This window comes from Anomalospiza imberbis, chromosome 3, assembly GCF_031753505.1.
Source record: "Anomalospiza imberbis isolate Cuckoo-Finch-1a 21T00152 chromosome 3, ASM3175350v1, whole genome shotgun sequence".
Lineage (NCBI taxonomy): Eukaryota > Metazoa > Chordata > Aves > Passeriformes > Viduidae > Anomalospiza > Anomalospiza imberbis.
Window position 1 is genome coordinate 105097346 of NC_089683.1, and position 23912 is coordinate 105121257.

General features: G+C 51.7%; 1 protein-coding gene and 2 long non-coding RNA genes across 6 annotated transcripts in view; 1 reads left to right on the forward strand and 2 right to left on the reverse strand.

Annotated features, from left to right (window-relative positions):
* The first annotated feature begins 4050 nt into the window (after positions 1-4050).
* The window catches only part of BCL2L11 (BCL2 like 11), an 84424-nt gene continuing 64562 nt past the window's right edge, over positions 4051-23912 (forward strand). The window contains exons 1-4 of one of the 3 annotated variants that reach the window (XM_068186257.1): positions 4052-4170; positions 4311-4677; positions 9169-9281; positions 11617-12686. In XM_068186257.1, coding sequence (XP_068042358.1) covers positions 4320-4677; positions 9169-9281; positions 11617-11706 — 561 coding nt within the window. In that variant the 5' untranslated portion in view covers positions 4052-4170; positions 4311-4319 and the 3' untranslated portion in view covers positions 11707-12686. Of the gene's footprint in view, positions 4171-4207; positions 4678-9168; positions 9483-11616; positions 12687-23912 lie in introns of those variants that run through there. The other 2 variants (XM_068186259.1, XM_068186258.1) reach the window with 2 other exon arrangements.
* LOC137471725 (uncharacterized) lies at positions 9078-23732 on the reverse strand. 2 transcript variants are annotated; one of them, XR_010997802.1, is made up of 3 exons: positions 23326-23732; positions 22417-22636; positions 9078-10718 (listed from the first exon to the last, which is right to left on the reverse strand). It is a non-coding gene; the product is annotated as an uncharacterized lncRNA (long non-coding RNA). The 2 variants fall into 2 exon arrangements; XR_010997801.1 differs by having other exon boundaries at positions 9078-10172; positions 23326-23731.
* LOC137471727 (uncharacterized) lies at positions 17907-19095 on the reverse strand. The gene is made up of 2 exons (XR_010997805.1): positions 18922-19095; positions 17907-18462 (listed from the first exon to the last, which is right to left on the reverse strand). It is a non-coding gene; the product is annotated as an uncharacterized lncRNA (long non-coding RNA).

The window sequence follows — 23912 nt, forward strand, 5'->3', positions numbered from 1 at the left end:
GGTCAGATGTAAGTTAGACAGGACTGAACCCACCCTTGGTACCTTCACTTCTGACCTCCCCCCAGGTCATTATTCAAGCTCAGGGGAAACTCGGAAGACAAATGTGTCTTGTTTGTCTGTAATGGCAGAACTCTGGGGAAAAAGTGTTCCTTTAAAAGGCGTATTTTAGCAGCACAATCCCTGCAAGGAAGGGGATGGTATTAATTTGATTTTTGCGTCTCCCCACAGGAGGGAGACAACAGCCTTTCCTATTCTCCCTCCTTCTGCTTCTATTTCAGGGGTGTTTTTCCTCTGCTTAAATTGTTCAGCTGGAAAACCATGGTGAGCCTGGGCACCAGGTACAGCCTGGGATGATGGTCAGGAAGGGCTGGGATGTGTTGGTTCTCCTAGGGGTTACTGTTCTCCCTACAGCTGGGGCTCCTCTCCCTGCCCTGATGGCAGAACCTCTTGGATTCCTCTTGGAAGCAGCCTGCTTCCCGTGGCACATGGAAAAGTCTTGGGCTTTGATCTGAAGCAGCTGGTTCCTGACTAAGCTGGAGCGAGTTGCACCAGGAGGCAGATCAGCTGGAGCAACCTCGGAGCTGGTGGAAACATAAACATTGGATGCTGGGGTGGCTTTTTTTGTTCCCTTTCTCCCCTTAGTTGCATTTTTTTACGAGCTGAGCCAGAGCCAGCTGTTCTCTGGCCAGGCCAAAATCTCTGCCAGACTTAAGTTTTTAGATCTATATTGTAAATTATATATTTTTAGTTCCTCATATAATGCAGAGGGATATGTGGAGGAGCACTTTTCAGAGCATTATGAGCACGATGGAGCTTTTAGCTGCAGCTTTGCCCTTAAAAAATGGTGTTATTTTACATTAAACACCCTTAAAAACAGCCCCCTGTCCAAGCCACCTGCTCCTGCCCCCCTCCCACCATCATCCCATGAGAAGCAGGGAGGAGAAAGGTTGAAACCATCCCACGAGGGGTAAAAATGGATCTGTGGGGTGGAGGTTCTGCTATTGTACTTGATTTAAACCAAGCTGTTAAAAAACCCGAGAGTGAAGCCCAGGGCCCAGCTGGCAGGGTGATATTTCCTCGCTGGCATGCGCCGGCTCCACGCCACTGAAGATCTCGAGGTATCCCCAGAGTCGCCCTTTAGAGATAACTCATCTTGGGGCCTCCACCACCCACACGGGAGAGGAGAGATTTCCTGGCGCGTGGGTGGGTGGCTCTGCCTTTTCTTCTGCTGAAAACCCAGGTTTACTCATCTTTCACCCTCTCCCATCAAGCCAGCCCCCACCTGGGATCTGAGGCTCTGTCCCAGCTCCTCCATCCCTTGCTGGTGGTGCCTCATGACCACTCAGCCCTGGTCAAGCCCTTTCTGCTGCCACCTCCCTGCAATTCCTGGCCAAAATTTTAAATTTTGGCTTTGAAGGCATTAACAAGGATAAAGTGTGAGGCTGTTGAAGGCTGCAGCCACCTCAGTAATTAGTCAGGCACAAGCTAATGAAGCAGCAGTCCTGGTCCCCCTCCTTGGGGTCACCCACGGCAATGTCACTTGCCTCATTAGGAACAATAAATAACTTTAAATATACATTAACAGGTCACAAATTCACTGGTGGCAGCAGGGAATCCAAGAGCCACCTCCTGCCCAGCCCAGGGACCACTCAGGTCACAATGGGACCATTCTTGTTACTTGATTCACCACGTCACTGTCACTGCTGTGGATGTGTGGAGATCCCCCAGAGAGAGTTTGGGGGTTTCTTTAACTAAAATATACATTTATTTAACAAAACCCACCTGTTCTTATCTCTATCCAACCTCTGCTGTTCAAGCACCCCCACGCTGATGACAAAGGGTTTGATTTTGGGTTGGTGTTTGAAATTGGGAGCACTGTAAAGGTCAGGCTCCAAGCCTGGCTCAGACAAAGCCTCGTGCTTGAGGCTCAAACTTGATTTTATCTGGCAGCACGAGTGAAGTAACATTTATCATGATGATTGGAGGAAAAAGAGAAGAAGGTGTTATTTTTTTCCGTTGGTGCTTTGTTCAGATCAGAAGGGGTTTGATGAGCACCCACTGGGCGGGGAGGAGGGGTTGGGGCTGGTTTTCCCTGGGGGTTTTCATGGCACTGTAAGGAGTCTGTTCCTTCTTTCCTCCTCCCTGCCCACTTCTCAGTGGCAGGGACAACCTGCTGGGATTGGACTGGGCTCCATGATCTGGGTGGTCATTTCCAACCTAAGTGATTCGGTGATGGCACAGATGGGTGGGAGATGCCACAACTGGAGTGCTGCAGCAGCATAGGGTCCTCTACATCCTCTATCCCTCTCCTTTCTCCCTTCTCACTTCCATGTGGGACATGGGAAAGCTCCCTGCACATGGATGCTGGTGGGTGCATAGGAGGGCTGGGATGAGGCATTCCCAAACAGCATTCCTGGGGAGCTGGGGATGGATGCTGCAGGGTCTGAGGCAGTGTTGCAGGGCAGGTTTCAACTCCCCCTCCCTCAATCTGTGCCCACAGTGCCAAAAAGAAAGGACCTTTGGGATCGGCTTCAGTGCAAATTCCTCTGACATGGCTCATGACAAGAGTAACGAGGATAACGTCGAAACGGATTTCTTCCATGAGGCTGGAGCCATGATTCATGGTGGGAAAATGCACTTGGTGCCTGTCCTGGCTCTCCAAAATCCCAAGGACAGGAGGAGAAGGGCCAGCTCAAGGCTGGGTGTTGGAAAGGCCAGCCTGTTCCCCATCCCCTTTCTGCTCACGTGAGCCACCCACGCAGAAACCAAAACGACCCAGGAGGAGAAAAGAGACTCAACATCTGCTGGCTGGCCCCATGTCCTGGTAGCCCAGGTGCCCCCAGAGTGTCCCCCTTGCTCTGCCCCACTGCCACAGGATGCTCTGCAGGCCCCAGCCAAGGGGAAAAGCCTCAGGTGGCTCCTGGATCCAAGGGAAGTGTGAAGCAAATGGGGCTTTGTGAAGCCCCACCAACGCTGTGCTGTGGGTACCACTCCTGGAGGGCTGGGAAAAGAGGAACAAGCCTGATTTTCTGTGCTGCTTCTCTCTCACTTTTCTGGTGTGGAAAGGTGTGATGGCCAGACCTTTTGAGCCCTTCCCTTCTGCTGCTGGTCCCTGTCTCCACATTTTTCCCAAATGTGTCTTCCTAACAAATTTCCCTAATTATTTTTGCCCATTCGAACACCTGCAGACATTTTTCCTTCCCCCACAATTGGAGTGGGAACAGAGCTGGACCAGCCAGGGATGCTTCAGCAGTGTGTGGGACCATCCCTGGCTGAGGTGAGGGACACTGGGGTGTGGGACCTGTGACTACCCTGGAATCTGCTCCAGCAGCAGTGCTCAGCCCCCGTGGCAGATGGGCCAGGTCCTTCCTCTCCATAAGGCTTCTTCCACTCCATTGTCCTTCCTGCTCCCTATGGTCTTACTTCCTTTCCATGGCCCTTCCTCTCCACAGCTGTGTTTCTCCACAGGCTGGAGATGCTGCTGCTGCTGCTCGAGGGGTGCACCAGTGCTGGGTGTGTGTGCACACACGTGTGCAAGGGGTGCAGCAGGATGGGCTGTGGGGTGCAGGAGATGCCCTGCAGCAGGGCTGTGTGTGTGCAAGGTGTGTGCGAAGAGGATGCACCTGGGTGTGAGGTGCGTGCGCACATGGGGGTGCAACAGTGAGTGCCTGGGGTGTGTAAGGGGTGTGCAGGTAAGAGGAGCACCCACAGTACATGGCGTGTGTGTAGGGGCGAACCCCATGGGGCGCGTATCGTGTGTGCAAGGTGCGAGTGCGTGGTGCAGGGCGGGAAGGGTAAAGGTGTCAGAACAGAGCGCTCTGGGCTGTGTTTGTGTGGGGGGTGTGTGTGCGTGTAAGGCTGGCAGTGCACGTGTGCGCGTGTAAGGCTGTGCCGTGCCCCGGGGCGCGTTTATCAGCCTGGGCCGTGTCCCTCTGTGCGGGTAAGGCTGGTCCGAGCCCGAGCGCTCCCCGCGGGCGGGGCGGGGGCCGGGGCCGGGGCGGGCGCGGGGCGGTGCCGAGGCCGGGGCGGCGCCGAGGCCGGGGCGGCGCCGGGCCGGGGGAGGCCGGGGCGGTGCTGGGGCTGTAAACACGGGGCGGAGCGGGGCTGGGGCCGCTCCCGCGCACACCCGAGCGCAGCCGCGGCCGGGGCCGCTCCAGCGGCGGCAGCACCGTGAGCGGGGCCGGGGGCACGGGGCGGGGGCCCGGGCCGGGGCGGGGGCGCGCTCGGCAGAACAATGGGGCGGGGGGGCGGGGGCCGGGCCGGGCCGGCCTCGGCGCGCTCGGCCGCTCACCGCGCTCCGCTCCCCGCAGGCAGCCCCGATGGCCAAGCAGCCCCCCGAGGTGAAAGCGCGACGCGACGGCGAGGGCGGGCGGCTGCCGGCGGCGGAGGGGCCGGGCCCGGGCGCGCAGCTGCGCCCCGGCGCTCCCGCCGCCCTGCCCGGGGCCGGCCCGGTGTCCGCGGCCGCCGCGGCGCGGGGCCCGCCCGCCAGCCCCGGCCCCTTCGCCACCCGCTCGCCGCTCTTCATCTTCGTGCGGAGGTCGCCGCTGCTGCCGCGCTCCTCCAGCGGGTACTTCTCCTTCGACGCCGAGCGCAGCCCCGCACCCCTGAGCTGCGACAAGGCCACGCAGACCCCCAGCCCGCCCTGCCAGGCGCTCAGCCACTGCCTCAGCGCCATGGGTAAGCTCTGGGGCGCGGCTCCCCATCCTCCTCCTCCTCGCCTCCCCTCCCCGCCAGGCTCGGCTTCCCTCGCTTCCCCCTCCTCACCTGGCGTGGCTGCCCTCGCTCCCCCTCCTCACCTGGCGTGGCTTTCCTCAGAACCGAGTTCCTGTGGGGGCGTGTGGAGGTGTGAAAGCCAAGTGCCGGGGGAGATGTGTAGAGGGTGAATATGCAGTTGAAGGGTAGGTTGAAAGTGCAGGAGCGGTTTTCCGACCCTTCACCTGGCTTGGCTTTCCTCACCTTTCCCTCCTCACCTGGCTTGGCTTTCCTCAGAACCGCGGAAAACACGGACTCTCGTGGGGGTGTGTGAAGTGCCGGGGTTTGTGTACAGGTGCGAATGAAGAGGAGGGATGTGTAAAGCTGTGAGCGCACAGGGCCAGGGGTCTGTTGGTGCATGAGGGGTCCTGCTCTTAGCCTCGGCTTCCCCTGCAATAATGGAAAACGCAGGTAGCCATGCGAGGCACCTGCAGCAGCGCCTCCCGCATCCCACCCTGTGGATTTTGGGAGCATCCGTGCCGCGGGCTGGAGGCTCTCCCGGCGCTCTGGGATTAGTGGAAGCTGGCCGGGCCCGCCGAGCAAACACAGCGCCGGGGAACTCCCGCGCGTCCAGCGCCGGGCTTTTTATTACTATGATGTTTATTCTTTTCCGGGCTCGGTCAGTTGCTGCCAGGGGAGGAGGGGACAGGGTTGTTGAGTCCAGCTTCCTACTCAGGGCTCACTCGTCCAAGGCTGTTTTGCCAAGCAAGTGGCTCCTGGCTCGTGTGCCGCTGGCGGCTCTCTCATCGATCAGTGGCAGAGGTGCTGGGGTCACGCATCCCGAAATCCCCCTGGGAAGCGGCCTGGAGGCGGGCGGGGGCATGTTTACGAGTGGCTTTGCCAGGTGAAGCCTCTCCAGCAGGGAAAACCTGCCCTCGGGAGCTGCCTGCTTGTCCAGCATTCCCCTCTCCTGATGAATTCCCTTTAATTGGAGGAAACCTTTGAACTTCCACCTTTTAGCTTTGGCTCAGTGGGAGTGTGAGGCAAGCTCCAAGCTTTCTGGGATCTAAACACCATCTTTTTGGGTTGGTAGCATTTTTGCTCCCTTCTGGCTCCGGGCTGTGGCTCTGGCTGCAGAAGCCTGGCTGTAACATGCCCTTAGGAAAGGTTTTGTGACATTATTGCAGTAATTACAGCTTAATTCATGTTTCACAACCTCACCCTGGCACAGCTGGGCAGGGATGCTCCCGGAATTCCTCGCTGGGAGAGCCGAGGCTTGGGTTTCGTTTATCTGGGAAGAAATTTAAGTTTTCCCTGATTTTTTTTTTTTCCCCAAAATTCTTGTGTTCTCATCAGCTGTTTTATTGGAGCCTTTGCTTTGTGAGTGTTGCTAGGGGCATCATCCTAAACAACTATAAGCAAATGGAAAATCCTCAGTACTGTTTAACTGGGACTCCTGGATACTCTTGAACGGATTAAGCCGGGAACATGGAGCTACACAGCTGTTTTATCCCCATCCAGGCCTGCAGCTCCCAGGCTGTGACTTCCCATGCCACTCTCCTTGGGAAATATCCATGACTTTGCCCTGCACACCTCCTCCTCAATCCCTGTGCCTTGGCAGTGTCCAGCTGGATGCGTGCCGTGAAGTTTTCCACATGGAAGTGGGTCAGTCCTTCGGGAAGGAAGCAAAGGAGATATTTTTCTTGTGCTTTTACCCACTGATTTTATCTATTGTGAGCAGAGGCTGCAAGGCGCAGAGTTTCTCTCGGAAGCATAAGCAATAATAATAATAATTATTATTTTTATTAAAATAAACAGGCTTTTCCTGTGAGCAGAAGCAACGGATGCTCCCAGCCTCTCCCATGGGCAATGGGGAACTGCTCCAAAGCTGTACTAGCATGGCAAACTCATGCTCTGCCTCAAAAGTCCCTCTTTAAATCTCACAAAACCTTCCCATAGGTTTTAATGAGGGCAAATAAAGGTGGAGGCAGCCCTTGGGAATGCCTTGGGTGATGTAAGAAAGAGCTGTTGGCGTGGAGGTTTTGGGAAGTGATGCTTTGGGCTGTGCCGCCTTTCTGACAGTTCAGGGGACACATCCAGCTGCCTCCAAAGCTGTTTCTTTTGGGAAATGAGACAAAAGCAGCGAGGGGATGCTCTGGGATGGAAGGGAACAAGGGTTGCAGTGCCAGCCTGGCATATCCAGGATGATGCTTTTGGGGATGGAAAGGAGAGGAGCAAGGGTGAATTGATTTGGTTGAGCCAGAAGAAGAGGCTTGATCCTGCTTTTGGGGAAAGAGGTCAGCAGGGATGGGGAATTCCCAGCTGGGTGCGTAAGTCACCCAAAACAAACTCACTCTTTCTGGAGAGGTTGGGTGACTGTGTGCGTGGTATTTCATGTCTCTCCTTCCTTTCCTTCCATTGGATTTTCGGTCTGAAGGCAACACGTTTGTTTGCATGTGGATTTTGGGAATGTGGCTAGAGCAGGTGCTCTGGAAATGGGTTTTCCCAGTGCTGGTTTGATCCCAGTGTGTATTCCCATGAGGAGAGAAGCAGTATAAACCTGTTGCTCTCAAAGAAGATTCTCTACATGCAAATAGTTGGATTTAACGGGAAAACCTTGCGCTGGGAATCTGCTGGTGATGTCCTGATGCTCTTGTTTTGGAATCGCTGCTGTTTCCTCCCGGCTCTCCCAGATTTCCTTCAGGGGGGTTGGATAGCTCACCCAGGAGCTGACGTTGCAATTTGGGCTTGGTTTCTTTGCCCTTCCGAGCTGGAACTGCAGCAATTCCATCCTGGAGCATCCCACGGGCTGGAGCCAGACGTGGCTTCTCGGCGGTGCCGGTGCCCCCGGGTTGTCCCCGTGCCGGGGGCAGACGTGTCGCCCTCGGTGGCGGGCGCTGGCTCGCGCTATGACTGTGTCCCCCCGCCCCCGAAAGCGCCTGTGACTGGTTTGGGGACCAGTTATGACTGGCCCCTTTCGCCGCCGCCGCTCGGCAGCGCCGCAGAAAGTCCTTTCTGAAAACCTCAGCCCGATTTCGCTCTCAGCCACCGAGCCCAGCCCGAGTGTCTCGCCCCGTGGGCGCGATGCCGGGGCGGGAGGAGGGATGGCAAAGCGGGGAAAGGATGGAGCAGGAGCAGCGCTGCTCCCTCGCGTGGTTTTCCTCATGTCCCCTGCGCTCCTCGCCTCTTCCTGCCCCGGCTCGCCGCGTGTTTTTGTTTCCCTGGCTGGGCCGGCCCTGCTGACGGCGGCGGTGGGATTTGGGAAGGTCGCTCCGCCCCGGCCGAATCCCGTTTGGCTCCCCGGAGGAGCCGGGGCGGAGGGAGGACCGCGAGCGCCGCGCGTGGTTCATTCAGCGGCGAGAGGAGAAGCGCTCGGGGCGGGCGGCGGGCGCTGCTCCTGCACTACTACAGCGTGAAAACAAAACACATCCTCCGGCCAAGCAGCGCTGCCTTGGCTCGGAAATGCATTTTCCAATCAGGTTGGAGCCAGGCTTTTATTTAATTTCTCTTTTTTTTTTTTTTCCTAACTGCCCTACTAATCCTTTGAATGTTTGGAAGATTGGAAGCTATTCCCATTCCCTTGTGATTCCTCCGAAGCTGTTGAAGCTGTTGTGCCAAAACACTGCTTTGTTTTGTGCAGTATTTTTTTTGTTGTTGTTGTATGGGGTTGTTTTATTTTTATTAGTTTGTTGGGTTTTTTTTTTAATATTCCTTAAGGCTGCAGTTCCTGCTTGGATCCTGAACTTTAAGGAAGGGGGATGAGGTGGTGATCATACCATACCTGGTCCTGTTTCTTTTTTTTTTTTCCCTGGCTATTTGGAGGATTTATCACATGTTTAATAACTTTTTAAGATGGAGACCTAAATAATTATGTATCCTGCAGTATAATAAACACATTAACTCTTACTTTTCTCTTTTAAGCCACCACTTGGATTTGCTGGAAATGTAGTTTCTCTGCACATAAATCCAATTGTGGCTTTCTCTTCCTAATGACAAACCCATTGGTTTTCCTTGTTGGGCACTTGAGGATGATTTGGGGAAGAAATGTGAAAATTGAATGAAAATATCCAGGCAGAGGGTTTTTAAGGTTAGGGAAGGAGTCACTGCTGAAGGAAAAAAAGGGGGAAGAGGAGGTTTGGCGAGGGAGGGAAATTGGAGCGTGGCATTTTGGCTCTTATCCCTGCTTAAGAGGGACCAAAGCTTGGAGATGCTCCCATGGACAGCCTGCAATAAATAAATAAAAGCCTAACAGTAGTAATAATAATACAGAAATAACAAGGAATAAAAGCCTGTTCATTGTATGCAGTGAGTCCCCACATGCACCCCTGGGATTTAAGAGAGATAAAATATAATAGTAATAAAAAGCAGGAATAAGAGGGCAAGAGTTGATGGGTTATTACAGAGTTTTATGTAGTAAATTCTATACAATTTGTTCTTCTTCCTGGATTTCCAACTCTCCTGTTTCATCCCACACAGCTTCCCGGTGGCAATCCCACTCTCCAGCTGAAGAGGTGCAGCCGGAAATCTGGATCGCGCAAGAGCTGCGGCGCATCGGGGACGAGTTCAATGCCTCCTATTGTCCACGCAGGGTAACTTTCTCCTCTTCACCTTCCATTTCTCTCAAAGGGAAAGGCTGAATCATTTCTGGAAACTCTCTGTGGTGAGCATTTCGTTCACTCAGACGAGAAAAGGCTGCGCGGGCGGGGGGTGGCCTGGACCAGGCAAATCAGTGGTGGCGGCCTCAAATCAACGAAAAATAACCTTTAAATCAATTAAAAATAACCTTGAAATCGGGGCTGGAAGCTTTAGTGCACCAGGTTTGCACAAGGGTTTTGGGGCAGAGGTGTTGGATTGGGCCTGGACCTGATGGTGATGAGGAGACTTTTAAAAAGGAAGAGGCAGGGAAATTTTGGGGGTTTTGGGGGATGCACTGCCCAGCACCATCGCTTTTAGGGAAGCATTCAGTGGGATTCCCAGCCCAGCTCTCAAATCCCAGCTGCTGCAAAGAAGAGACTTGGTCCTAGAATTTAATTCTTTTGCAAAGACTATTTTGAAAGAGGTTTTTATAAGCCCATGAACTCGCTCACCTTGGTGTGTTGCAACCCAAGTCGATGCAGTAATGCCATGGAGAAGCCCAATCCCAAGCCCAAGGCAGCCCAGCCCAGGGGGTGAAGCAAGATGAGCTTGCTGGTGTCTTGGCTGCTGAGTGTTCCCAACGGCTGCATGTCCTTGCTTGTGGATTCTGCTCCATCCAGTCGGGCTCGGCTGTGGAAAGAGGGGCCAGGAGCTGTGTTGGTGATGGAATGCTGTCTGCTGGATCCTTATCCATCTTCTTCGGCTTCCAAATAGCTCCTGCAGCGCTTCCTCACTGCTCCTAGGGTTGGCTTTCCCACAAAACAGGGGTCAAGTTGCTATGATCCTGCTTTTTCCACATCATCTCTACCTGCTTCACTTTTCCCAAATGCCCTGGCATTCCTGACCTGCAACAAAATGGTGAAAAGCTGATATCCCAAATCCAGAATCCAAAATGCACATCTTCAGACCTCCCCCATCCAGGCTGATCCCTTGTGATGCAAGTGGCTGCTTTTTGGGATAAAAGGACATCTCTCCAATGAAAGGGAGGGATCAGGCTGTCCAGGAAGCTGGAGGCACCTGGTAGCAGCAGGCAGATCCAGAGGAGCTGGAAGAAATGCAGAGTGCCATGGAGTATCCTGAGCTGGAAGCAACCCATAAGGATAATCCAAGTCCATACTCCTTGCCTTGCATAGGCCCAGCAATCCCACCCTGTGCCTGGGAGCATTGTCCACATATTCGTTGAACTCTGGCAGCCTTGAGGCTGTGACCATTCCCTGAGGAGCCTGTTCAGTGCTGGACCACCCTCATCCCAGCTCCCATCTCCTCCCTTCCTTGCAGAGCGGTGCCTTAAATTTCGAGTAATTTGTGAGGAGCAGGAACATCCTTCCAGTATTATCCTGGCTCTTTTGGTGCTGGAAATCTCTGGGCAAGTCATGCTGCTCCCTAAAACCCTGTGGTGGATAAGGGGGTGAATTTAATGGGAATGGGGTGTTTCCCAGGCAGCAGCAGGGTGAGGTGCAGGGAGCATCCCCCAGGTTTGCACGAGGCTGTTCCCAGTGTTGCAGCTGCAATTCCAACCCAGGGCTGGCCTGGGGTGAGGAGTGGAACACACAGGACACGTCCTGCCTGCTCAGGTGACATGAGCAGGGGATGTCATGCATGACCCTAAAAACACTTTGTACCTGGTGCAGTCAGCATGTGACAAATTCTCACTCCCTACACCCAAAACAGGGCAGGTTTCAGAGCATTTAAGCCAATGTTTAATTATCATCCCTGAGGCACTTTGTGGAAAGGTCCCTTTTCCTTCTGGAAGCAGTCTGGCTGCTCCTGGGCTGTCTCGGCTCTGGAGGGCAGTGGAAAGGCTCGTGCCTGCCAGCCCCGCCTGGCTCCGGGGTTTGCCCTTTCAGCCCGAGGTTAGAAATGGGGAACTGCAGCAGTGCCAGAGCCGCACTCGCCGGGCAGGTCGGGGCTGTCGGACGGGTCCCGCGGCGCGGTCCTGGCACGTTCCCTGTCATGTTCCCCAGGGGTGTGGCCTCCCCCAGGACTGTTTCTCGGACAAGACATCAGGAAATCTGGCAATTCATCATCCAGCCGCTCCTTATCCCAACAAGGCTCACAGGTGCCAGGCTTTTCCTGGAAGAGGGGGCATGCCTTGACTGCTGTCATGAGCCCCAAGTTCTGCTGGCTGTAAAGTGTTAAACACTACAGTTTGTGCCTCTGGAATGTTTTCCAGGTGTTGATATAGCATGGGGGGCTTCATGCTGGGAATTAAAGTCACCGCTTCCTTTGGTTTTTCTCTCTTTGTTTTTTTTTTTTGTTTTTTTTTTTTTTCCCCTCCCTCTCTTTCAGGGCTTCTTGGATCACCAGGTGGGAAACCCCCAGGTCATGATCTTGCGCCTGCTGCATTACATCATTCGCCTCATCTGGAGGCTCCAGTGAGCGCCAGACACATCCCGAGCCACCAGGACTGAATTCCTCGCTGGGAAAGCCCGGGAAAGATGGACTCATGGATGGATGTGGGGCTCCCACCCTGCCTCTCCCCCAGGACATGTGGGAGGATGAGGGTGGACATCCCATTCCATGTGGTGTTTTATGGCAGAGTGGTGTTTACTCAGTGTTTCTCTCCACTCTTTTTATTCATTTTTTTGCCTTTTTTTCCCAAAAGAGTCTCAGCGAAAATGCAGAATCATGTTTTGTCATCGTTCCTGGAATTCTGTGGCATGAGCCCTAAGGAAGAAATGAGGGAAACCTGAGCCAGCTGATGGGCAGAGCCCTCAGAGTTTGCCTTGCAGAGGCTCAGATTCCTCCCCTCTCCCTTTGCCTCCGGGGTGCTTGCCCCCAAAAAGGCTGGAAAAAGGGCAGAAGGATTTAATCAGCACTTCTTTTACCTGTAAATACCTAATGCTACCCCAAATCCAACTTCATTTGCATAATGCAAATCAGCCTATTTCCTGCTGATTTTTTTTCTTTTTTTTTTTTTTGGGTTTTGATATCTCTATTTTTTGATCCACTCTGAATTTCAAGACTTCACTGTTGAACTTAAGGGTCCAAACCATCACAACCAACCAACCAAACCCCAAGCCACCAGGTTGCCTTTTTTTAAAGAAATTCTTTCTATAAAACATGTGAAAATGCTTCTGTAGTGTCTGCTATCAGATGTGGGGGACTGAGTAATCCAGCAATAAACCGTTCCGGAGGCAGGGAGCAGCTCCCGGAACACCACAGCCAGAGGCGACGGCAGCAGGACCTGTTGTGAGTCTTGGCTGTCAAAAGAGGTTTCCAAGATCGTGTTTTCCTGGGATCCTCTCCGTGTTTGGATGGGGATGAGCAACCTGATGCAGATGGAAGGATGCCAGCCCGACATGGATCTATCCAGGACATTCCAAGGGGATCTGACTGCTCTGTGTCCTCCCAGAGAAGTTCCCAGTTGTTCCATGTCCCAGGGCCTGTCCCCTTCCCCCCTGGAGCCATGGATCTGTGGGTGTTCCCATTGTCTCCCAGCAGATGTTTTTGGGGGACTGGCTGCTCCGGCTATCCCATATCTATGCACAAACATCCCCCTTCCCTCAGGCTGGTGCAGGTGCTCCCCAAAAGCTACGGGGTTGTTTCTAGTCTCACCAGCACCATAGGAAAAGAAATAAGGAAAAACCCCATCCCAAGCCCCCCTTGGAGCGGTTCTTCCCACTGGGAGAAGCTGCTGAGTGCCATGGATGATGATTAGTGTTAATTAATGATGGACAGATCCCAGTGGGACCTCTCTGCACGGCTGTGCCTGGCAGGTCGGAGCAGGACCTCCCGTCCTGCTCCTGGAGGATCACGGAAGCAGTTTTAACCTTGATTGCCAATTTTATTCCCTTTTTTCCCTTGGAAGTGCAAGGTGAGCAACAGTTGCAGGAGCAGGGAGTGTTTTGGGAAGGGCATTTTGGAGCCCTCTGGGGAAACCTTTGCACTGGTGGAGAGCGAGCAGTTCAAATAACGAGGGAGCTTGGCCAGGGCAGATCTTGCTCCTCATCCCTTGGGATTTGCCTCTGGCTTTGGCTCACCGTGGCTGTGCTGCCCCAGCCAGCCCTACTTGTAGGCTGCCACCAGGGATTTCCCATGGAATTCCACTGGTAAAATTAAAATTAAATGGATAAAACTCAGCAGCAGAGGGAGGGAGACCCGGTGAGATTTTTTTTCCTCCCAGTTGAGTTCCATCGTTGCTGGTGGATGAAATGGTGCTTTGGGATCTCCCAACCTTTGGCATCCCAGAATGTGTCCCTTGGAGTACACCAAAGAATCACCAAAGAGCACTTTACCATGTCCTCTCATGGAGACAAAACCCAGATTTGTTTTAAGGAAAAAAAAATTCAAGCTATTGGCAGAGTCTCCCAGGGCCTTCTCCACAGCAGGAGTTCCCAGCCAAAAATCATAGGAAAAGGAACCCTCAAAAAGTAGGATTCCTGTGGCGTTGTGAGGTTTAGTGAGAAAAAGCCCCCAAAAAAGGCTCAAAACAGAAGAATGATATAAAATAGGGATTTATCCTCCTTTCAGCCATGTTGGCTGCCTGCTCTGGTTCGTGTTTAAGCATAGCCTGTGCTCTGTATTGCACCAAAAGGATGAAGAGTTTTCCTTGGAAACCAGATTGATCCTGTTCTTGCTTCTCCTCTTTTGCACCAAACTGTAAATACTCAAATATTTATCAGAGTAGAGTACCATATTATTTTCATCATCTGAGCCAAATATCTGTGTGCAATGTACTCCCTCTCCTTTCTCTCCTGTAAGTTTTGTACAGCTTAGAAATACTTTAAAAAAAAACTAAAAAAATGTAAAAAAATGTTCCTGTTTTTTTTCCTACACTTTTTTTTAGAGTGGAATAGGTAAATACTGTAGGTCCTTTTTTTCTTTTTTTGGTTTTTTTTCCCCTGTGTAATTAATGCACTCTACTGTTTAATGCTGTAACTTGTAGAAATGTTGTATATTTATTTCCTGCTTATTTAAGTTCCTGTGAAGATTCGGTTTCCTCCCTGCCAGAAGTGTTGGATCCCCTTCCAAAGCCATCGTGGTGTGGATAACAAGATTTTAATCTTATTTTTCTCCAAGTGCCTAAGTCTCCACTTCCCAGGAGTGATTTAGGCACATCAAAGACTTCAGCATTAGTGAAATTCAGTGGGAATTTGGAATTTGGTTCCTCCACCCCCCAGGATTGCTCCAGCCAGGTTTTCCTGGAGCAGCCATCCCATGGGATTGCGTGAATCACTAAATCATGTCGCAGGACCCAGCTAATGTAGCATTTTTGACTGCAATTTCCCTGCCTTCCTTGTGTTTTGCACTGATGAATTTTGGACAGGGTAATTGCCACTTTACTTGTGCAATACTGCTGTAAATAATTGCAAGAGCCTTGTTTTTTGGGGGTTGTTTTTTGGTTTTGTTTTTAAGAATCTTTTATGTTCTTAATATGAGTTTTATATGAATAAAAACTTTGAACTATTTGTCCCGAGTGCTAGTTCTTTGTGGGGATTGAGGTTCTCCTGAGAAGAGGATATTTGTTGCTTTATACCAGTTTTCCCCATTTTTCACCCGTTCTCCCTCCAGATCTGGTGTTCCCCTCTCCATTTTGGTGTTCCCCTTTCCATTTTGGTGTCCTGGAGCTCCAAGATGCTTCAGGCCACCCAAAATCCAGCTCTTGAATGAATTTGCTTTGTCAGGTGCTGCCTTGAATGTTCCCAACCCCAAAAGCTGCTCCAGCTGGGAGTTATTAGGGGATTCTTTGGAATTTATTTTGCTTTTGCTCACATTTCTGTGGTCATGGGCACAAGCCCAGCTGATGGGCACCTTCTATGCACTTCTTTGTCCCCTGCTGGTTTTCACTGGCATTGAAGAAGTTTTGGCGGTTATTTTATGCTTTGTGTCTTGTTTTATTTTTATTTTATTGTTTAATGCATTCATTAACATTATTTTTTGTTATGGAGCATCGCTATTTTTTCCCTTTTATTATTTCACATGGCAGTTTTTATTTTACAATTTAAAATCTGCTCCTAAGAATTCCCATCCCACCTTCCTTCTGCCTGGACCCTCCATCTCATTTGTCCCTCCAGCCCTTCCTATCCCTCCACTTACTCTTCAGCAGTCACCACGTGAAAGGGATTTAAAAAAAAACCCCACCAAGTCCTACTTGATAAACAACCTAAAAAAATTCTGGATTTTTTTTTTGTTTTGTTCTTGAGTGTGTTTCAAATTACAGAAGTTCCTGAAAGGGAAGTTTATTGGTTTCAGGTGCTATTTTGGGGGCTTCTTTAACTCACAAAAAAAAAGGTTTAATTGCCCAGCCAAGCCTGTGGCAGCTGCTGGCTCTGCTTGCCTGGTGGCTCAGCGGTCCTGTTGGAATTTGGGAGCTCATGGATGTGTCCAGGTGAGTTGTCACACCTGGGACATGACCATGCTGTGATTCAGGTTGGGAGGAGCTCATGCCCTGCCTGAACCCAGTGACCTTGGTGACACAACGGGAGGGGAAACACTGCCCCTCTGTTGGGATCTGCCCTTGGGCCAGGTTGGCCACGGCCAACTCCAAGGGGCTCGTGGCCACTTTGAAGGTGCTCCTGGCCCAGCTAGGCCATGGCCAGGCTCAGGCTGGCCACAGCCTACGCTGGCTGTGGCCAAATCCAAGGTGGTCACGGTTCAGGTTGGCCAAGGCCAAGTCCAAGGTGTTCCTGGCCAAGACAAAGGTGGTCATGGCCTGTTGGTCATGGCCAAGCCCAAAGTGGTCACGGGTCCACCAAATTCAGGCTGGCCTCAGCCCACATTGACCATGGCCCAGGCCCACCAAAGCCACATCACCAGCCAGGCCTTTTCTATGCTCTAAAATTCTAGGAGCTCATAAAACCCCCTATGCAATTCTGTTTTAAGAATGACAAATGGCCTTTATTCCTTGAAAAGGAGCAAACTCCCAGATTTTATTCATGGAAAAGCCACAGCTTCCTGTGTCTGTCAGAGCTGGACACTTACGGCTGCCATGTGCTCATGTTATTGGGGACACACAAAACTGGGACATTTCCTGCACTCCCACACCTCTGCCAGCCTCAGGAATGCCAAACAACCCAAGCTGAGGATGCGATTCCAGTCATCCAGAGCCACAGGAGCGACACCAGGCTCTCCCCACACACAGAAATAAATAGTTTTTTTTTTCCAATGACTCGCCACTGACCTTTCAAACACCTGTGCAGCCTAAACCGGCTAAAAATACCCCCCGAGCTTTGCATTTGATTTTCATATTGCAACAAAGCTCACTCTTTCCAGCGGCTTTTCTGCCTTTCTGGCAGCTCCTTGGATGCTCGACCTCTCCTGGTGTCACACTCAGCGCAGAGATGGGGAAGTGTTGGTTATCGGGGAGGTCCCTAACAGCAGTAAAGCAATGTTAAAGGTGCTCTAGAGGGGTTTTTATAGGGTGGAAGACAAGCTCAGGGATGGCTGGACCAAGGGGACCTTCCTGCCACACTTCCTGAGCATCCCAAACCTCTTTTCTGCACAATTTTGAAAAAATAAGTCCTGCAACCCAAGAAAAGGCAGACAATGAGGCTACCCCTGATGGAGACACTGCTGTTGCAACAAAAGCTGGTCCTGTGGAGCTCAGGGGGCCTCACACAGTCCTTGTGGGGATACAGGGCCTGTTCTTCCTGGATTTGATGGATTTCTCCTCGCTGGGTTTGTGACAGGCTCCTCCATCCCTTTTCCCAGGAGGACGCACAGGTAGCTGGTGCTTCCCAGCCTCGCGGGCCGTTCATTAACCCACGCCTCATCTCGCTGCAATTAGGGGCAGAGTGGGCCGAGCCAACTGTTTTTTGACAATCCCACAGTTCTCCTGGCTGGTAATTAATGAAAGTAAAGTTGGAAAATGGCACGGTGGCCATTCCCTAAGGATGGAAAGGATGGTGAGTGCTGCAGCTCTGCCTGTCCACATCCTCACACCACATGTGACCCCACGCTAAAAAAGTCAGGATTTTCAGAAATCCTGGTGATTTTCACACAAATAATCCCCCTGAGATTTGAGGGAAGAGCCACGGGACGCCCTCAGCCCACATTCCACCACCTATCCCTCCCAGAGCCACCGGAGTCCCCCCGTCAGCCAGGGGCAGAGGGGACAGTCACACGCGCCTGCTATTACCATTCAAATGACTTATTGGCAGAAATGGGTTTAAAAATAGGGGTTTTATGATAAACAAAGTAACCTCATACAGGAAGTGAGCTGCAAATACTAAAACATGGTGTACAAAGGTGGTAGAGAACAGAGCTGTCCCACAGAACCGAAAAAACAACAACAAAACCCAAGCAAGGGGGGAGTCCAACATTTTCTTGGTTTTTTTTTTTGGTTTTTTTTGTTTTTTTTGAAGGAGGGAAAAGGGCTGAACTGAGGGGAAAAAAGGGCTGGGAGGTGAGAGAATTTCTCCTCTCCACATGGCCCTGAAATATAGGTGATGCCAATGCAGCTCCGCGAAGTGAACCCCGAGTCTGAGCGTGCCGGGACTTCAAAAAGTGTCGGGTGCTGCTGCTGCAAAGGTTAAGAAGTTTTCCTCCCGAAACCCCGAGTGTGGGCTGTGAAAGAACATGGTAATGAAGAAAAATTTCCCCAGGGCTGCTCTTTGATTATCACCAAAGCTATCGAGTTTCAGTTTGAGTGATTTGTATTTATTTATAAAAACAAAGACGAAATAAGTAGAACGAAAACAAAAGCCTTATCCTAATTTCTGAACTGGAGCCTGATTTATTCGAGCAGAGATGTTCAGGTAGAGCAGGCTGGGTTGAGAAAATGAGCTGAGTTACCCATGTGCTGCAGGGCACATTTTTTTAAGGTTAAAAAAATACCATAAAACCCCCCAAAAACACATCCAACCACCCTCATCGGTGCCAAAATGCTGATTTACAAGTCCCTGGGCTGGGCAGCAGCTCCAGCCATGGGGTTCAACCCTGGTTTGGTGCTGGAGCATCTTAATTTGAGTGGGAGAACAAAAGGCATTTCTCTTTTCATGTGTTTTCACTTCCATCGTGAGAGAGCTGGTTAAAAAAACACACAAAAAAGCCCTTCAGTGGTCTCTCATCCTCCACCGTGTTGTTTTTCTACCTATTTTCTGTTGTTGGCTTTTGTTATCAGTCTCATCTGCAATTTGTGGCCGATTCTGACATGTTTCAGGCAGACAACGTGTTCCCAAAACTGCTTGCAACCTTTCACGAGGGTATAGCGGCAAGGACAGGCACAGCAGAACCACAGCACAACGAGAAAAAGGGCAGATTTAACCCCAAAATCAGCGTTTGCCCAAATCTGTGTCCCCAAGGCAGAGGCGAGCCCCAGGGCAGTGCTGGGTGGCACCAAACCAGCCCCTGTCCACCCCCTCAGTTTAATAGGAATTAATTCCATCTCCCCCTCGCAGGAGAAGCCAAACTCAGCCCTGCATGACCCACTGGATTTTTCCTGATCCCAAACAGCATTTCCCAGCATTTTCCCACCAGTGGGCACAACCCCATCCGAAATACCCCCAAATACCCCAAATACCCCGCTGAGCCCTGCTTTTGGCAGCAGAGCACGGATTAAATCAGTGGGGCTGTGAATTACCACCGAAAGCCAACGCCGCCGACCTCGCAGCCCTTCAACATTAATAGCGAAACCAAAAAGCAAATCAATACCACAGGAGCAAGCGGGAATTTGGCAATTTGGCTGAAATTCAAGCAGCGTCACCCCGGGGCACATCACACTCGGTGTGGGAGGCAATTCTTGCCAGCAGCAGCAGCAGCTGAGGAGGAGCAGAGGGGTTAAACCGAGGGATATTCGGGGGGTTTGGGCTGCACAGGAGGGCTCGGAGCTGTCACCCCGCCGGGCTGAGCTCGGTGACACCGGAGCAGCGGAGGCTCTCCCGGAGCGCCGGCGAGGGAAGCGCCGCGCCGAGCGGCCCCGGTGCCCCCTCGGCGTGGAGACTACCAATTCTGGGGTTTTTCAGGGCAAGAGGCGGCTCGGCTCGGGCTGCCCGGCCGGGGGAGGACTGAGCCATTGTGAAACCCGGGTCCTTTTCCTGAGGCTGCCGCTGCCGGCGGCGCCCGAGCCCGAAGGCGCCCGAGAAGCCGCTCCAACGGTTTCCCGGAGCGGCGGCTCCGCCGGGCCGCCCGCCCCGCGCCCCTCGGACACCACAATTTCAGGCTCCCCCGAGCAGGGAACAGCAGCCAGCAGCTCCCTCAGGAAGGGCTGCCTTCACCCCCCAGTCCCCTTCAGCCCCGAACCTCCTCCTCAGGGTAACTGGGAAAGGGGGGGGTCCCACTGCCCTGCTCCTCCCATCCCAATCCCCCTCGGCTTCCAACAGGCACCGATCCACGCCATCGGCTTGGCCAGGAAAAAACTAAAATACAGAATTTCAAGTCAATGTCTCAGGGCTCTCCCAAAGCTCTCTCCACTTCCTGTGACAAAACAAAACACGCTTCGTTTGAAACTTATTCTTCCTCTATTTAGTGCCGAGAAACGATGACCAAAAGCACCCTCAAAACTCTCCTGGGGTGCTGCTCCCTTTCCCGAGCCATCCACACCCCAGGCAGAGGACACAGCAGGGCTGGAACAGCCTCAGCAAGACACGAAGTCTTTAATTTCAAACGATTTCATTTCAAATCTCGAGCTGGGCTGAATTTCCACGTCGCTATTTTCGTCTCGCTGCTGCTCGAGTCAAACGCTCCCCCCTCCTTCCCCACGTCACTGACCTCAAACCTGAGCCAAAGGTGGCAAAAGGGGGGGTCAGGGGATAAATCTGGGGTTTGGCTCATCCGCTTCCCTGTGCCGGAGTCAGATAGACTGGGAACATTTGCAGAAAAGGAAAATTGAGACAAATCCGTTTGCTTTGACTCGTGTGGGGAGAGTGGAACACCGAGAGTCCCCAAAAGCCTCAGGATTTTCCCACTACATTCACCATGGGTGAAGAAACCAGAATTTTGGGAAGTTTAGCACCAGGAACTGGACTTGGATAATCTTTGCATGTCCATTTCAGCTCAGGATATCAGTGAAATTTCCAGCACTTCTGGGCTGCCCTCCTGCCAACACTGCTCTCTGAGCATCCCTTGGGCAGCTGAGCGGAAAAATAGGGGGGGAAAGGGAATTTGTGGCTGATCTGATTTTGCTCCATCATAATTTTTCAGTGGATGCCTGAAGGAGGATCACTCTGACCTGAGGGGGGATGGGTTTTATCCCAGGAAAACAGGAATAGTTGGCTTAAAAATGTCCCACCTGGAAAATCGTACAGGATTTCTCCAGGGGCTGGGAATTTGCCTCTGAGATTTAAGCTGAAAAATTTAATATCAAGAAACCCAGATGGAAAATCAGACAGGCCTTTCCCAGAGACTGGGATTTGCCTCTAGGAATTAATCTGGACAATTCAATACCAAGAAACCCACCTACTATGAATCTCTCAGCAGTAGCCATTAAATCTGTGGGTGCTTCCATTTATTCCCAATCCTTGCATTTATTCCTAATCCTTGCATTTACTCCCAATGCTTCCAATTATTTCCAATCCTTTCCCATTGTAAAAATAATCCTTTTTATCACCATTTTTTAAATTAACCCCCACTTGGCTTAATTTATACCATTAAGGACATAATTCCTATTATATGAATTATATTATTTTCATTATATTTATCACATTACATTAATTGTATCTATTCGATCACACTCTGTCATTAAACTTAATTTAATAAATATATATTTATATTATTCAACTTTATTTAATAAACTAATATTTTGATGTATTAATCACCACATTATTCAAGAAACATACAAACAGTTGACATATGAGAATATATTCAACGATTTTATTTAAACAGAAATAAATGTCTTTGTATGCATTATATAAATATAGATAAATAAATTTACATAGAAATAGAAATATATTTACATAAATTTGATTTTTATATGAATGTACAAATATAGGATTTCTTTAAATATAAAAAGTAGGGGAAAGTTGGGAGCTGCTGGATATTAATTGCCCTGATAGATTTTAATTAATTGCCCTGCTGGATTTTAATTGCCTTTCCTGACTTACCTAAATTCCCCTCCCTGATTTTAATGCCACGGAAAAGTGTGGAAGAGCTCAGAGAGCCTGGGAAGGGGCACTTTCATTCCAGGATTTGGTCTCAAATATTTTGCAAATATTTTCAAAAGAAAATAAATCCCAAACATCTGGAAAGCCCCAAATCCCTAAAACACAGCCTGGGTGCCCATGGAATCACAACACCATGGGAATGGGCTCCAGAGGGACCTGGGTTGGACCTGAGTGCTGGGAGGGACATGGCAAAATCCCTGCATGGGATTCCTGGGAATTCCTGGCAGGGGAAAAGAGCAACTGCTCAAAGGTCCTGGGAATGGGCACGGGGAGAGGGAGAGGAGCAGCTGGGAGACGGCCCCACAAGGCAGCACCAGTAATCCCAGTATCAACACCAGCACCACCAGTACCAGCAGCACAACCAGAACCAGCAGCACCAGTACAGCCAGAACCAGCAGCACCAGTACAGCCAGAACCAGCAGCACCAGTACAGCCAGAACCAGCAGCACCAGTACGACCAGAACCAGCAGCACCAGTACAGCCAGAACCAGCAGCACCAGTACAGCCAGAACCAGCAGCACCAGTACGACCAGAACCAGCAGCACCAGTACAGCCAGAACCAGCAGCACCAGTACGACCAGAACCAGCAGCACCAGTACGACCAGAACCAGCAGCACCAGTACCAGCACCAGCACCACCAGCAGCACCCACAGAACCAGCACCAGCCTCAGTAACCTCAGTACCACCAGTAAAACCAGCCCCAGCAGCCACCCAGTCACTGCTGACTCATTTTTGGCCAGAGGCTCCTGGCGCTGCTCCGTGGGGTTTTCCCTTCCTCCTCTGTCACCAAATTACCCAGCCCTGCCATGACGTGGGGCTGCAGTTCCAGGAACTGCTCAGCTCCCCAAACCCCAGTTTCCAGCTGAGGAGCCAGACTGGTGCTGCTGGAAGTGCTGGTGGCACCCCCAGCCTCGCTCTGGCAGCGGGACACGGATCAGGCGCCCAGCTGGTCCCTTCAGCTCGGCACTTTGCACCCCAAGCAACACATCCCGAAGCCATTCCCTGCCCTTCCCGCAGAGACATTTATCCATCCCATGGAGGCACTCACCGGATCCACGGTTCCTTTCCCACATCCTCCGGAGCGTCTGAGACCGGGAGAGGGAACATCCAGGACTGGGTATGTTTTCATGGGGATGGGTGGAAAAATCCCAAAGTGCTGACTGCACTTGTTTCCCACCATTAAGTAGGGACTGAAATAATTGGGAAGGGGACAAGATCCCCCTTTCCAGTACTAATCCCAATAGGACAGCCGTGCTTCTGCTGATTCTCTGGGGAAAAATAAGGAAAAAAGGCTTTTTTTAGTTTATGCTGCTTCAAAAACCTCTTCTGCTTCTTCTGTTTCAGAAACAGGGAATCACCTATGGAAGAAGCAGCACTGGGAATGCTGGAAGCAGAAGAGCGGGATTTCTGCCCCTTTGCTCCCAGGTTTATGCCAGTGAGATTTGGACCGCAGGGTGGGAATAATCCATGGCTTTGTGACCCTCAGATCACAGGTAGGATGCTCCACCACAGGGATTCATCCCTGTGCTTCCCACACTTCTTCCACAGTCATTTGATGGTAAGGGGTCAGGATCAGCTTCCCTGGGAAACCCCAGCCCCATCCAGCACAGCTTCTGCGGGAATGTCATGAACTTTTTGATACTGAGGATTAATGAGAATGACGGGGGGATGTAGGGATGACAGCGGAAACCTTGGCTCCAGCATCCTTCCCTGGGCTGCAGGAATTGTCCAGGCAGAGCAAGGGACAGATAAAAATCCATGAGCCAGGGAAAACTGTAGGAATTCCCCTAATTTCAGTCTCACTTTCCCTCTGCTCAGAGCCCCCTACTTCCCAGGCACAGGAGCATCTCCCTGGAACAAATTCCTCATACACCAATTCCCGAAGCCACCGATGGTTCCCCTGCCATGGGATCCCTCCATGGATCCCAGACCAGACCAAATCCATCCCACATCCTACCTGGCCTCTCCTCGTTGCAGCTCCCAGCCCGGGATGTGCTGAGGGTTTATATGGCTCCGTCCCTCCCTCCAGGATGTGGGGAAGGAGATTTTCCCATGGCCCAGGGGCTCTCCCACTTCCCCCACTGGGAAAGGATCAGGGAGTTTTTTCTCATCAGAAAGAGCTTTTGCTGGGAAAGGTCTCTTTTCCCAGGGCCTGGAGCCAAATCCATGGGGACTGCTGGCTGAGGAGCTTGGGAAGGGGATGAGATATCCCAGAATGGGAGCGGGAGGCTCTTTCATCCAGGGAATGCATCCCTAAGCTCTCAGGCACCCGGATATTCTTCCAGTCTGGAAAGCCCCATTTTACTCCCATTCCCATCTAAAAGAAGCCATGACCTCCCAGCAAATCCCCTAGGAAAGGCTCTGGCTGCACTCCCCAGGGAACAGCTCCAGAGATGCTCATCCCACTCCAAGCCCTTTCCCTCCCAGCTAAGGGAACTTTTCCCTCTCTCCTGCAGCACGGGGGTGGCTGTCACCCTGCTGGTGTCCCCACTTCGGGTTTTTCCCACTCCATTTCTGTTCCGTGTGCTTTGGAGCTGCTGTATT